The 15,414-nt window shown below is 44.0% G+C and overlaps 2 protein-coding genes across 5 annotated transcripts in view; both read left to right on the top strand.

The window, feature by feature from the left end:
* Positions 1-468, top strand: part of LOC101981381 (protocadherin alpha-2) — a 3,341-nt gene extending 2,873 nt beyond the window's left edge. The window contains exon 2 of the mRNA XM_026783571.1: positions 10-468. Coding sequence (XP_026639372.1) covers positions 10-468 — 459 coding nt within the window. The remainder of the gene's footprint in view (positions 1-9) is intronic.
* A 3,605-nt stretch (positions 469-4,073) lies between these two features.
* The window catches only part of LOC101983064 (protocadherin alpha-C2), a 213,685-nt gene continuing 202,344 nt past the window's right edge, over positions 4,074-15,414 (top strand). The window contains exon 1 of one of the 4 annotated variants that reach the window (XM_026783621.1): positions 4,074-6,641. In XM_026783621.1, coding sequence (XP_026639422.1) covers positions 4,257-6,641 — 2,385 coding nt within the window. In that variant the 5' untranslated portion in view covers positions 4,074-4,256. Of the gene's footprint in view, positions 6,642-10,944; positions 13,455-15,414 lie in introns of those variants that run through there. The other 3 variants (XM_026783620.1, XM_026783618.1, XM_026783622.1) reach the window with 3 other exon arrangements.

Here is a 15,414-nt window from a genome sequence, read left to right on the forward strand (position 1 = left end):
GTGCTCGTTTCTCTGCTTGAGAACAGCCAAGCTCCAAAAGCCTCGTCAAAAACGTTGGTAGATGCCACTGGCCGAGAGGTATCGCTGGTGGATGTCAACGTGTACCTGATCATCGCCATCTGCGCGGTGTCCAGCCTGCTGGTGCTCACGCTGCTGCTGTACACCGCGCTGCGCTGCTCAGCGACTCCCACAGATGGAGCCTGTGCTCTGGGGAAGCCCGTGCTGGTGTGCTCCAGCGAGGTGGGGACCTGGTCATTCTCACAGCAGAGGCGGCAGAGGGTGTGCTCTGGCGAGGGTCCGCCCAAGACCGACCTCATGGCCTTCAGCCCCAGCCTATCCCAAGGTCCGGAATCAGCAGAGGAGAGACAGCCGCCCTTAGAGTCAGAATACTTAGCAAAGGTAGGTTTAAGATTTTTTTTATCTTGCCAAGAACGTTACTATTTTTGTATTGTTCATGATTCCAGCTAAATATTTAGACCTAACGCTCCGCCTTTATTTTATATTACTGTGCTGTTGTGAGGTACTTGTACATTAGGTATCAAATTCCTGCCCGTAGAACAATTCTCTTAAATATTCTCACTTTCATTGTTAGGTTCGTGACGAAATCTCTGTGTGAGTAATCAGACCTTGAATAATTGGGAAGAACACCCAGGAAAACCTGCTATTTAAACTTTTATTTATTTATTTATTTATTTATTTATTTATTTATTTATTTATTTATTATTGTGTGTGGGCATGATTCTGGTGTGTGGCTGTAGGTGTATGGAGTGAAGTCCTACAGTGTGTGGACCTCAAGGGACATTTTGTGTAGTTGGTCTCTCTACTTTTTATTTGGGCTGTCGAGAGCTAAGGCAGGTCACTAGCCTTGCAAGGCAAGACTTCTACCTGCTGAGCCAACTCACTGGCACCAGAGCATAATAATTCAATATTACTCCTAAATGTTTTCTTTTCAAAGATGTAAAAGCCCAAATTAGAAAATTTAAAAGGGCTTTAAAATTTAGAACATTTCTAAACATAGATTACTACTCATTGTATGAGAATCTGTTTAGCATAATATAATCTTTACTCTGGAAATTTTCCAGATTTTCTCTTTAAAACATGAATGCCAGGCTCTATATATCATTGGCTTTTACAATACACATCAGCATCAAGGAATGCTGGGTAACTTATTTGTCCTTAATAAGGAGAATGACCAAAATTGGGTGATAAAGATGAACTATTATAAAAATCTTTGGGTTTTCAACCAAAAGAGAGAATGTACTTAGGAAAGAACCCTTCAGATTTAGACATTTAAAGATTACACTGGGGTGGATGTGGTGGCACATGCCTTTAATCCCATTGTTTAAGCAGAGGCAGAGGCAGGCAAATCTCTGGTCTACAGAGTGAGTTTCAGCATGGCCAAAGCTACACAGAGAGAAACGCTGTCTCAAAAAAAGAAGTAAAGAAATAAAAGAAAAGAAAGAAAAAAACATTGTATTGGACCTGGGTATGGTGGTATACGCCTTTAATCATAACATTTGGGAGGCAGAGGCAGATGGATCACTGTGAGTTTCAGTCTAGGCTGACCCACATAGCAGTTTTCATGCCAACAGGACTGAATAGTTAGTCTTTGTCTGAAGACAAACCGGTTTGGCCAAGCATCCACATCTTTCCCTTTTCTTTGTACAAGTGAAGGGTACTGTGTTCTAGTCTTCAGGCTAGTGCTCAGCGGTCATCAACCCAGTGTTAATAGGCTAACTCAGGCAGGTTTCCTTCTGTGAAGATGCCGGCCACTTCTCACTCTTTGCCAGTTTACACTTTCCTTCATCCTGAGCTTACCCTGTTACCTAGTTTGTGAGCATGTTACTTGTGGAACTGGGGTTTTTCCAAAGTGCAAGGCCCAGCATGGACCATTGCATTTCCTCTGGAAACCCCTGCAGTGGGTGTTTAAAACACTGGAAGCAGAGGTAGGTGGATCTCTATGAGATCTGGTCTACGTAGTGAGATCACATAAGGCTATACAATGAGGCCCTGTCTCAAAACAAAACAAGAACAATAAAAGCCCTGTAATGGACGAGAGGCCCTAGGTTCAATCATCAGAATGGAAAAGAACAAACAAAACATACTAAGCATTTATCTAATTCTTTATGAGCTATCACAGCAGAGTCTATTAGAAATTATCTGTTGATTGTTAACAGTTATCATTAATGTAACTCTTCACTTATCCTTATTTGAAAAGTTAATTTAAAATGTTCATTTATTTATTCAGTGTAATATTTGTAATTTATTTTATTTTAATTTAAACAAAGATGATAAAATGTGAGTTAATTGAATATTGGATTTTAGTCAATGAAACAAAAGAACCTGGACCTTCTATAAAATCCTTTTCTTCTAATACTTAAATTATGTGCTAAATTTCTCTTTAAACTATTCTGCCTACAAGTCATAGTATGGACAGTTTCTTTTTCTGCATGAATATCTAAATTTTCCCTTTCCATGAGTATTCTGGTCTAACTTTAAAATGCTTAGAGGACTCATACCTTGTGTTTATTAGTGAATTCACAGAGATCTTTAAAATATTTCATCACTGGGGACTGGAGAGATGGTTCAGTAGTTAAGAACACTGTCTGCTCTTCCAGAGGTCCTGAGTTCAATTCCCAACAACCACATGATGGCTCACAACCATCTGGAATGGGACCTGACTCCCTCTTCTGTCATGCAGACATACATGCAAGTAGAACACTCATATATATAAAATACATTTTAAAAGAACATTTCATTGCCCAGTCTTATAAATGTTGCCTAGTGACTCATGTTCCAATGTTAATTATCTCTTTGTCTTTTTTTTAAATTGACAATGTTTTCAACTTTTCTTCCTCTTCTCTCTTAACACTTACGTTTTGTGGATGTATGTGTGTGAGTGAGTGTGCAAGTCACAAGACAAATTTCAGGAGTCATTGTGTCGCAGGAATTGAAATCATTTTGGCAGGCTTGACAGTATATGGTTGTACCCACTGACCCATCTCTCAGATCCTGTTTGTTTGGGTTGGGTCCCGATTTTAGGTTGATCTTCAGCTCATGATCTTCCTGCCTCAGCCTCCTACATCCTAGGATGATGGGTGTGCATAGCAACCCTTAGTCGCATGAAACCTTTTGAAGCTACTTGGTACAGAAATTCATCCAGAGAGGAGGTCGCTAGGACCATAATCATTTCATTTTATAATATACATGTAAATTGTAATGCATACACAGTGTTGAAATTTAAAAACAATGTCCTTATTGGTGCAATGTGAGTATAACAAATATCCAAACCACACAGTGTTGTCCTGTGGCAGAAAATACATCTACAAAAGAACTTCACTGAGAAAGACTAACTCTGGGCTGGGGTTACAGCTCAGTGGCAGGGCTCTTGCCTAGGTGCTTGAGGCACTGGCTTCAATCCCCAGTAAGTAAGAAAATGAATGAGTGCGACCTGACATCTTTATATAAATACTAGTAAAGACAGTTAACAAAGACGCTATGCTTGAATAAAGGACCTGGGGCGATTTACACATGTTCTAAATTAACAATTGCAAGTCAGCCTATTTTTCAGTAAGTTGGTAATGCCAAAATCATATAAAACGTGTATTAATAGATATTCACACATTTATTACTTATTTTCATACCTTATACCTTCATTGTCACAGATATCAAATACTTATCTTTCATTTTTGTACTTTGAGACTGTAATTCTGAATGGGATTTTACCCTGACACCATAAGTTAAAGCCCCTTTTAATTTTAGTCTGTATGTACTTGTAATCAATGACTCATATTAAAATTCATCTTAGAAGATTGTTGTGAAAATTTAATGGGAAAACTCCGTTGAGAGCAACTGTGTGCCTATCATACAGAGAGCCCATTATTAGCAGTGAAGCCATGAATTGGAGAGATTTTATAAAAAATGTAAGGCTATGTTCTGGTTAAAAACAAACTCTTTGGTGACTACTTGAAGGAAATCACAGGTCAAAACACAAAATCTGGGGACAATTCAAATTAGACATATAAGAAAATAAACACATTAAATACTTACACATTTAGCCACTTGGTGTCGCTGTCCACCACAAGTTCCTTCATTAAACGCAGCGGGTTTTACACATTCACATGATCCTTTTCGTCGCAGTCTCAGACAAAATGGTAACGGTATGGGGTTTAAGATGTGAAGAATAAAAAAACTGAAAATATTTAAGAAATTCTGGATCAGTGTGAGAGCGACCAAACGTTTGGAAGGGGCTTGCGATGGTGTTTTCTTGGAGAGAAGATCAGCGCCTGCTGCTCTGGCTTCTGCTCCTCTCAGCCTGGGAGGCAGGGAGTGGCCAGCTCCACTACTCCGTCCCCGAGGAGGCCAAACACGGAACCTTCGTGGGCCGCATCGCGCAGGACCTGGGGCTGGAGCTGGCAGAGCTGGTACCCCGCCTGTTCAGGGTGGCATCCAAGGACCGCGGGGACCTTCTGGAGGTAAATCTGCAGAATGGCATTTTATTTGTGAATTCTCGGATCGACCGGGAGGCGCTGTGCGGGCGGAGCGCGGAGTGTAGCATCCACCTGGAGGTAATCGTGGACCGGCCGCTGCAGGTTTTCCACGTGGAGGTGGAGGTGAGGGACATTAACGACAACCCGCCGGTATTTCCAGTGTCCACAAAGAATCTGTTTATTTCTGAATCTCGACAGCTTGGCTCTCGGTTTTCGCTAGAGGGCGCTTCAGACTCAGATATCGGAACAAATTCATTGTTGACTTACAGTCTTAACTCCAGTGAGTATTTTACTTTAGACGTCAAAAGAAAAGATGAGGAAGTTAAATCCCTGGGACTAGTGTTGAAAAAACTTTTAAATCGAGAGGACATTCCCGAACATCATTTACTGATAACGGCAGTTGATGGCGGGAAACCGGAGCTAACTGGCACCACTCAAGTGAAAATCACTGTCCTAGATGTGAACGACAACGCCCCCGCATTTGAGAGGACGCTCTACAAAGTCAGATTATCCGAAAACGCACCAAATGGTACCGTAGTAGTGGATGTCAACGCCTCTGATTTGGATGAAGGAGTAAATAAGGACATTGTATATTCTTTCCACACGGATATGTCAGCTGAGATCCTGTCAAAATTCCACTTAGACCCGGTTAATGGACACATCACTGTGAAAGACAACATAGATTTCGAGGAAACGAAATCTTTTGAAATCCAGGTAGAGGCAGCAGACAAGGGAACCCCTCCAATGACAGACCACTGCACGGTTCTCGTTGAAATTGTGGACGTTAACGATAATGTGCCTGAATTGATCATCAAATCACTATCAATTCCCGTGTTAGAAAATTCTGCACCTGGCACCGTGATCGCCCTGATCAGTGTGTCAGACCGTGACTCTGGAGCCAATGGGCAGGTGACCTGTTCCCTGACCCCTCAAGTCCCCTTCAAACTGGTATCCACCTTCAAGAATTACTATTCGCTCGTGCTGGACAGCGCCCTGGACAGAGAGACCACAGCTTACTATAAGGTGGTGGTGACAGCCCGGGATGGGGGCTCGCCATCGCTGTGGGCCACAGCCAGCGTGTCCGTGGAGGTGGCTGACGTGAACGACAATGCACCCACGTTTGCGCAGCCGGAATACACGGTGTTCGTGAAGGAGAACAACCCGCCTGGCTCGCACATCTTCACGGTGTCGGCCACGGACGCGGATGCGCAGGAGAACGCGCTGGTGTCCTACTCGCTGGTGGAGCGGAGGGTGGGCGAGCGCTCGCTGTCGAGCTTCGTGTCTGTGCACGCGGAGAGCGGCAAGGTGTTCGCCCTGCAGCCTCTGGACCATGAGGAGCTGGAGCTGCTGCAGTTCCAGGTGAGCGCGCGGGATGCTGGTGTGCCTTCCCTGGGCAGCAATGTTACTCTGCAGGTGTTTGTGCTGGACGAGAACGACAATGCGCCCATGGTGCTGGGGCCTCAGACAATTGGAACTGCTGGTGAATTTAGTCAACTTGTGTCGCGGTCAGTGGGTGCTGGACACGTGGTGTCAAAGGTGCGCGCAGTGGATGCAGACTCTGGCTACAATGCTTGGCTGTCCTATGAGCTGCAGTCGGCCACAGGCAGCGGGCGCCTTCCGTTCCAGGTGGGTCTGTACACAGGTGAAATCAGCACCACTCGTGTCCTAGACGAGACAGATGCGCCAAAACAGCGCCTACTGGTGCTGGTGAAGGACCATGGCGAGCCAGTGCTGACAGCCACAGCCACCTTGCTAGTGTCTCTGGTGGAGAATGGGCACACGGCAAATGCCCCGTCACGGACTTTGGTGAATTCTGCGGGCAGGGAGGCATCGCTGGTGGATGTTAACGTGTACCTGATCATCGCCATCTGCGCGGTGTCCAGCCTGTTGGTGCTCACGCTGCTGCTGTACACCGCGCTGCGCTGCTCGGCGACGCCCACTGATGGAGCCTGTGCTCCGGGGAAGCCCGTGCTGGTGTGCTCCAGCGCGATGGGGACCTGGTCATACTCACAGCAGAGGAGACAAAGAGTGTGCTCTGGAGAGGGTCCACCCAAGGCCGACCTCATGGCCTTCAGCCCAAGTCTTACACCCTGCCCAGTTAATCAGGAGAAAGAGGACAAACTGGTCTCAGACATTGATTTCTCCGTCAAAGTGAGTAATTTCCCCCTCTAAATTGGTCTCGTTTTATATGCTAACATTTTACTCCTTGGAGATGGGTTAAAATTATTCTATTCACGTTCTTTCTGTTGAGCCCTTTACACTTACTAATTTTGCCACTAAAACGGTAGGTTCTTGTCTAAATTGTGTGCTGAATTGACAAGTGTGTTTGTTGATGAATACGGTGGTAGGGTTATTTTCCCGCGGTCTGTGTACAAATTGGAACCATTCTCTTCTTGTGTGAATAGCATCACGTAGAGCCCCTGGCTCCAGCTCCCTGTCACTAACCCCTGTGCAAAGCTTCAGCATCTTTTCTTCTTTCTCAAGGATTTTTAGGAAGAACTAGTAGGACAGTCACTGGCCCACTTACTGAACCATTCGTTAATCATGGTTGGTATTTAGAGATGGTCACCAGTAAGAATTTTATTTGACTTATCACTCACAGGACATTAGGATCCTTTCAACTACAAGAAGGGGCTAATGCTGAAGAAATTTTACTGGGATCGTAGTTTAAAAATTATATACAGACTTGTTTTTAACAAATTACCCAAATTGAAAATAGTTTTTCATTAGATTAAAAGTATTATTTTGAAAACATTTGAATATATTTATTGTGAGAGTATTACATTTTATTCCACAGTGATTTCAATTAAAAATTTAAATTATGTATGTGTTTGGTACATGCACATAGGTGCTCTTAACCGCTAGCTATCTCATCTCCATAGTGACACTTTAAGTGTTACATTAAAAATTATGAGAATCAAAGTGAAACAAGGTTCTGAAAACACCTTTCATAAAAACGCATTTCACATGTTATCCTCCTATTTTTGCCCTGAAAATTGAAACATATCTTTAATATTGTGAAGTTATTTTCAGTTTGGGCCATGAATATCTATCTGCTTTGCAATAAGAAACCTTCAGATAATTGATAGCAAATAAAACTTAAGTGGGACTATTCTTCAGTTATTTTTTGCAATGCATATGTCCATTTCTCTTACAAAATACTTGGACTCCCATCCAGTTCCCCTTGTTTCCAGAGAGAACTAATACTCAAATAAAACCTGATTAGCACTTCATACATGTGATTAGTCCAACATATGAAATATGTTTTCTTTATCTTTTCTCTTTCCCTTTTCCATTTTCTCTCCCAGAATCATCCTTCTCTGCTCTTTCATTCATCAAGTATCTGCCGTGGCACATCCAACCTCAATTCAATACTTACTTTATCAGTTTGTTATCATCCTGCTGTAGGTCACAGGGTCATCCAGAGTTCCTCTTCCTTTCATCTTCTAATCCAGCTCTTCTTGAAATGCTTGATTAAAATACTTCCAAAGATATACTTTTTTTTGAATAATTTTGAGATAGGATTTCAAACAGTCCACTTGGACTTGAACTTCAGTGAAGATGGCTTGAATAAATTTGAAGGGTTTCCTTTTCTCTATAGATATGTATTTGAGCCATAAAAGAGAATAATTAATTGATTTGTTGACCAATTAATTAATGCACGTGTGTCACACATATAGAGATCAGAGGGCAGGTTGTGGGAGTTGACAACTATCTTTCCTCCATGTATTCTGGAGATCGAACTCAATTGCAAGTTTTCATGGCAACTGCTTTTTACCCACGAATTCTTTGCACTGGCTGCAAAATGAGTATTTATTTATTTATTTAATATGTATTCGTTTCAAATAAGTATTGTATTAGTTATTTATCTTGCATCTGTGACAAACTCCTGATAAAATCAACTTTGAAAAGGAAAGGTTTGCTTTTGCTCGCAGTTCCAGGGTACGGTCCATCATGACGGGGAAGTCTTGGCAGCAGGTCAGCTTGTGCCTGTCTGTGGTCAGGAAGCAGAGAGTGTTGAACACCAGTGCACAGCCCTTCTGCTTTTGATTCAAAGCAAGAACCCAGCTGTGGGATGGTTTTGCCCACTTTCAGAATTAAGCTTCTCACCTCAATTAACGTACCCAGAATATCTCTCACGGATACACTCGGAGGGTGGCTGCCATTAGGGTTGTTGGAAATCAAGTTAACAATGAAGACCAACTGTCACAAATATCCACTCCTGTTCTGTTGCATCCCCCAACCTACACATCTACAGGCTCTGTGAATAAAACAAAGGGAATGTACTTCTTGTGGCTTCTTCCAGTATGTTTTACGTCTTTGATAATTTGAAAAAGAATCCTTTGGCCATTCAGTGAGAGTATGTTTATTTCTGTTTAGATTCAGAAATTAGTGTTTATGTGAGTGAGAGAGGAAAGGATAGAGGCTTTTCACAGAGAGGGAGGCTTAAAATTATTTTTTTGATAACTTGATTTTTTTAAAATGTAAACAAACTTGGAAGAAAGAAACTTATGAATTTAAGATGCAAAAGTAGTCTGCAGAGGCACCTCCACCATCTCCTCCTTTGCTAAGGCTGTATAAAAATAACTTTATTTGAAGCCGGGCGGTGGTGGCGCACGCCTTTAATCCCAGCACTCGGGAGGCAGAGTCAGGCGGATCTCTGTGAGTTCGAGACCAGCCTGGTCTACAAGAGCTAGTTCCAGGACAGGTTCCAAAAACTACAGAGAAACCCTGTCTCGAAAAACAACAACAATAAAAACTTTATTTGTTGGGAACTCTCCATTGTCCATTAAAACCCTGGATGAATCAAAGATCATGCCTGGCAAAATGTGGCATGAAGATTAAGGTAAAACCCAGGCTTCTTAAATTGAAATATATCCTACTCAGGTCAGTGTCTTATATAGATTTATATCGTCTATAGATTTCTATCTCTAGAAAATTAAAGTGTTGAGACCCATGAGTTTTAACCTCTCATTAATATATTTTATTAAGAAGATAATAAACGAACCGGGACTGGGGATGTAGTCCACTTTCTAAAGGGCTTGTCTAGTATGCAAGAAGCACTGAGTTCTGTGCCCAGCACCCCATGAAACTTTTGGTGGTTCATGCCTGTGATATAGCACTCAGGGCAGGGGAGTCAGATATTTAGGGTCAACCATGGCTACACTGTGAGTTCAAGGATATCCTGGGGTAAATAAAACCCTGTCTCAAACGTGAAAAGAAAAGAAAACCAGTTGTGTTGGGTAAATATCCTGCAAAACATTATTTGAATACCTCTGAGGTACTAATATTAAATATAATACTTAACATTAAAAGTATTATTTCAAAAGAGGACACACATACTTAAAGGGTTGTGAAGGAGAAATTAAAGTAACAAATGAGCCAAACAATGCAGTCTTGGTGTTGCAGATAATCAAAGAGGGTAAAATAACTGTCCAGTTGCTTTAATCATAAAATGGCTCATAATTTGGGGAGCTTTTAAAATGGTTACAAAGTGTGTGAGATTGGTTTGTAGAGAGTTATTTAACTTTATGTCTTATGTTAACAAATTACACAGAGACTCTTATTTTCTGAACCCATTACTTAATGGACAAAGAGGGTGTGTCGGTTTGCTAATGAATGCTTTTTCAGAGGTAAGAAATTATCCTCTTTCTAAAATACATGAGAACAATGCGAGGAAATAGAAATCTAGGCCGTTGAACTCCAGAAAGCACCTGAAATTTACAAACTTTGGGAAGGCAAATGAGACTACCACATTTGCTCGTAGGAGGTGAAGTTCCTTAGAATAAAATAATGTGGAAAGTTCTTCAACACAAACTACTTACTACCTGTTTCAAATTCCACATTAAATCTCCCATGGACATCCAGCCCTTCTGTGATTCCGGGAAGAAAGTCAATCGAACGCTAACAGACTTTGATTGCTTAAAACAGTATCTGCAAACTTCCCTTTGGATGACTTGTACTTAGAATCAGTGGTTCCGTAAATATTGCTTCTCTCAAGATTCAGAACCAACACTGCAAACCCAAGGATGAACAGAGTGTCATTAGCAATCATAACCCATCATTTGATGGTGCACAAAGAATCTGTCATGAATTTCCCTAATCTACACCTCACCACTGCATGTTTACAAAGTTTATATTAATGACAGTTGGGTCTCTGTAAATACTTAAAACCTACATGAAAAAAGAATTCCTATTGTATTAGAAGTTGATGTTCTGGTAAAACAAAAGATCACACACATTTAATCACTGGTACGGAACGCATACCTGAAAAATATAACTCTATTTTGCAAAGCGGAAAAACCTATTTGAGAGGCCAAAGGAATAAAGAAGGCAATTTTTAGTGTTGTACATTTCAGGAACTCATACTTACAGTTTGGGGCCACATGATGTCGCTCTTTACCATAAAATAAATCCGACAGGAGACAGCCTAAAGGAAAAGCCATTTCCATTCTTCCCGGAAAGCTGCATACACCATCCCGGATCTGGACAATGGAGGATGCAGTGGCTGTGGACTGACGGATTAGAGTTCTATCTCTGAGAGGATCCCTGATCAGAACAAAGGATTGTGCACTTGAGATGGAATTTTTCTGGGGAAGTGGCCAGGAATCACGGCGCCTGCTTTTCTCTTTTTTGCTTCTTGCAATCTGGAAGGGAGGGAACAGCCAGCTCCACTACTCCATCCCGGAGGAGGCCAAACACGGAACCTTTGTGGGCCGCATCGCTCAGGACCTGGGGCTGGAGCTGGCGGAGCTGGTGCCCCGCCTGTTCAGGGTGGCGTCCAAGGACCGCGGGGACCTTCTGGAGGTAAATCTGCAGAATGGCATTTTGTTTGTGAATTCTCGGATCGACCGGGAGGCGCTGTGTGGGCGGAGCGCAGAGTGTAGCATCCACCTGGAGGTGATTGTGGACCGGCCGCTTCAGGTTTTCCACGTGGAGGTGGAGGTGAGGGATATTAACGACAATCCTCCCATATTCCCTGCGACACAAAAGAATCTGTACATTGCGGAATTAAGGCCTCTTGACACTTGGTTTCCACTAGAGGGCGCATCAGATGCAGATATTGGAACCAATGCTCTGCTGACTTATAGGCTAAGTCCCAATGACTATTTTTCTTTGGAAAAACCATCCACCGATGAACGGGTAAAAGGTCTTGGACTTGTATTACGAAAATCCTTAGACCGAGAGGAAACTCCAGAGATTTTTCTATTGCTCACAGCTACCGACGGAGGCAAACCCGAGCTGACTGGCTCTGTTGAGTTACTCGTTACAGTGCTGGACATCAACGATAATTCTCCAGTTTTTGACAGATCCCTCTACACGGTAAAGTTACCAGAAAATGTCCCAAATGGGACACTGGTAATCAAAGTCAATGCCTCTGATTTAGATGAAGGTGTGAATGGAGATATTATGTACTCATTTTCGACGGATGTTTCACCAAACGTGAAACGCAAATTCCACATAGACCCAGTTACAGGACAGATTGCTGTAAAGGGATCCATTGATTTTGAAGAATGCAAATCCTATGAAATTCTCATAGAGGGCATTGACAAGGGACAAGTCCCGCTTTCGGGACACTGTAAAGTTATTGTAGAAGTTGAAGACATCAATGATAACGTCCCAGAGCTGGAATTCAAATCTCTGTCGCTTCCAATCCTAGAGAATGCTCCAGTGGGCACCGTCATCGCGCTCATCAGTGTGTCTGATAGGGACATGGGTGTCAACGGGCAGGTGACCTGCTCCCTGACCCCTCATGTCCCCTTTAAGCTGGTGTCCACCTTCAAGAATTACTATTCACTAGTGCTGGACAGCGCCCTGGACAGAGAGACCACACCTGACTATAAGGTGGTGGTGACAGCCCGGGACGCGGGCTCGCCCTCGCTGTGGGTCACAGCCAGCGTGTCCGTGGAGGTGGCTGACGTGAATGACAATGCGCCCGCGTTCGCGCAGCCCGAATACACGGTGTTCGTGAAGGAGAACAACCCGCCTGGCGCGCACATCTTCACAGTGTCGGCCAAGGACGCGGATGCGCAGGAGAACGCGCTGGTGTCCTACTCGCTGGTGGAGAGGCGGGTGGGGGAGCGCTCGCTGTCGAGCTTCGTGTCTGTGCACGCGGAGAGCGGCAAGGTGTTTGCGCTGCAGCCTCTGGACCATGAGGAGCTGGAGCTGCTGCAGTTCCAGGTGAGTGCGAGGGATGCAGGTGTGCCTTCCCTGGGCAGCAATGTGACTCTGCAGGTGTTTGTGCTGGACGAGAACGACAATGCGCCCCTGCTGCTGGAACCCGAGGCAGGAGTGTCTGGTGGAGTGGTGAGCCGGCTGGTGTCAAGGTCAGTGGGTGCGGGCCATGTAGTGGCGAAGGTGCGCGCTGTGGATGCGGATTCTGGCTATAATGCGTGGCTGTCTTATGAGCTACAGTCGCCGGCAGGCAATTCCCGTAGCCCTTTCCGGGTGGGTCTGTACACGGGCGAGATTAGTACCACGCGCATCTTGGATGAGGCGGATTCGCTGCGCCAGAACCTTCTGGTGCTGGTGAAGGACCATGGTGATCCAGCAATGACTGTTACCGCCACGGTGTTGGTGACGCTGGTAGAGAATGGCCAGGTACCAAAGACTCCATCGCGAGTGTCCATGAGTGTCACAAACTCGGAGGCATCACTGGTAGATGTCAACGTGTATCTGATCATCGCCATCTGCGCGGTGTCCAGCCTGTTAGTGCTCACCCTGCTGCTGTACACCGCTCTGCGCTGCTCCGCTGTTCCCAATGAGAGCGTGTGTGTGCCTGGAAAACCAGTAATGGTGTGCTCCAGCGCAGTGGGGAGCTGGTCGTACTGTCAGCAAAGAAGGCAAAGGGTGTGCTCTGGGGAGTATCCACCTAAGACTGACCTCATGGCCTTCAGCCCCAGTTTATCTGATTCAAGGGACAGAGAGGATCAGTTGCAGCCCACAGGGGACTCCTCTGGAAAGGTCAGTCTTACTATCGTCTTTAATTTGAAGTTTCATATGTGGTTTTTCATTTTCTTCACAATTTTATTTATTACTGGACATGGGATTCTTGCTCGGTGGTTGTTTTCCTTCAGGACTTTGAATATATTTTCTAGCGTGCAAATTTTTCACTGAGAAATCTTCCGATAAGCTTTATCAGTGTTCCCTTGTATATGTTCCTTGCTGCGGTCAAAATTCTCTCTTCATTGTCGACTCTTAGCAATGAGCGTGTAGATGAGGCTTTACTCAGCTTCATCCTAGCTGAACTACCTTAAGGTTCTTTGCTCTGACAATTTCATGCCCAGATTTGGGGCATTTAGGCCATACATTCTCTAAGATTTCTGCTTGTCTTCCTCTTCTCTCTGTGAATCACAGCCCACATATTGGCTCACTCTTTAGACCCCGTAAGTCTTAGTCCTTCTTCAGTCTTTAAGGTTCTGTTTTAGTTTTTCCTCTCTTCCTGAGTAAATTCAAACATTCCACCTTGAAGCTCCTGTGTCTTTTCCTGGTAATGTGTGCTGTTGAATTGCATTAAGGCAATGACTCCATCTCTGTTGAAATTCTTTTCTGCTAATGTTATATTTTCTTGAGTTCATTGGACATTTTGTGTTGGTTACTTAAACACTGTCAGAATTCACTGGCCTCTATGTCTTCACACTTGCTTTTTGTAGATAGCAGAAATTCTTTTGTGTTGTCTTGTTTTTTCCCCCCCTGTTGTTATATGGTCTTGGCATTCCCTCATTTATAGAAAACCCCAGCCACCTCTCCCAATCTCTCTGACCTACCTTTGTGCAGGTAAAGGCCCTTATTCGTCAATTGTCTAAGAACTTGGGCTCCATCCAGCCATTTGGACAGATGTATATTTTCTGTAGTTTTATGCCCAAAGTTTTATGCTCCTAGCAGGAGCGAGCCACTGATTGCTTTTTTCCTGAGCTTATAAACGCTGCTCGCACAGGTGTGGGTTCATTGCACTGTGACAACCGTGGAGTGGCAGTGTCTCCTCTCCTCTTTCCTCTTTTCCACACAGGGTCTCACCAGAAGGCCTGGCTGCAGGGACCTCATTAAGTAGGCCAGGCTGACCTGGAAATCACAAAGATACTCCTACCCCTGCCCCCAAGGGCCGGGATTAAAGGTGTGCACCCACACCCAGGTGCAACGTTTTGTTGTTGCTCTGAGTCATTTCCAGGCACCTAAAATCTTGTGTGCTGATTTGGGTGAGACAGGAAAGAATTTCTTGATTTTCCCGCTGAGATGTCATAGCATTGGGTCCCTGCTCCACTCTTCTTCTTCTCATGAGAGAAGCTGCTAGGGTAGGGCAGGTGAACTGCAGGCCCTGTGACGCATTGACCACTACTGGTTTCCCTCACTCATCCTGCAATACGCTGGCTTACAATTGTGCTCTGAGTTGTGAGAAAGAGACCAGCCCTTCAGGTAGTGCTCTGCCCCCTGAAACGTAGGATGTAGAACACATGTCCCACTCCTTGGAGAGATGGCAGAAGCTGTTGCTTCTCCCTGAGTGAGTGGTACTATGCCGAGAGAAAAGAATATGATGAGAAGTCCTTGCGTTTCTCATCTGCCTAGAATGAGAGTTTTGAGCTCTTCTGGAGGGAGGGCAGAAGTGTCTTGCTTCATTTTTAGGTTTCTCTTGATTGGCACAAGGTGGTGTAGTCTTGGCAGAGTGTCCTTTTTTAGGCAAAGAAGGGTCTGGGACCTCATACAACCCCTTCCTACTGATGTCTGTAGCTCTAACATGTGTCTTAAACTCATATTTTCTTTTAGTTTTCTCTTTGGTTTCCTAGAGATTATAATACTCACTATGGACTTATTTAAGCATAAACAATACTTGTAATGTACAGTAACTTTGCGTGGGCCTTGGGAAATCATACGGTTCATCTGCTCCCACTTCATGCTTTTGAATTGGATACAGATCCTAGACATACAA

This window comes from Microtus ochrogaster, chromosome 18, assembly GCF_000317375.1.
Source record: "Microtus ochrogaster isolate Prairie Vole_2 chromosome 18, MicOch1.0, whole genome shotgun sequence".
In the NCBI taxonomy this organism is placed as follows: Eukaryota; Metazoa; Chordata; class Mammalia; order Rodentia; family Cricetidae; genus Microtus; species Microtus ochrogaster.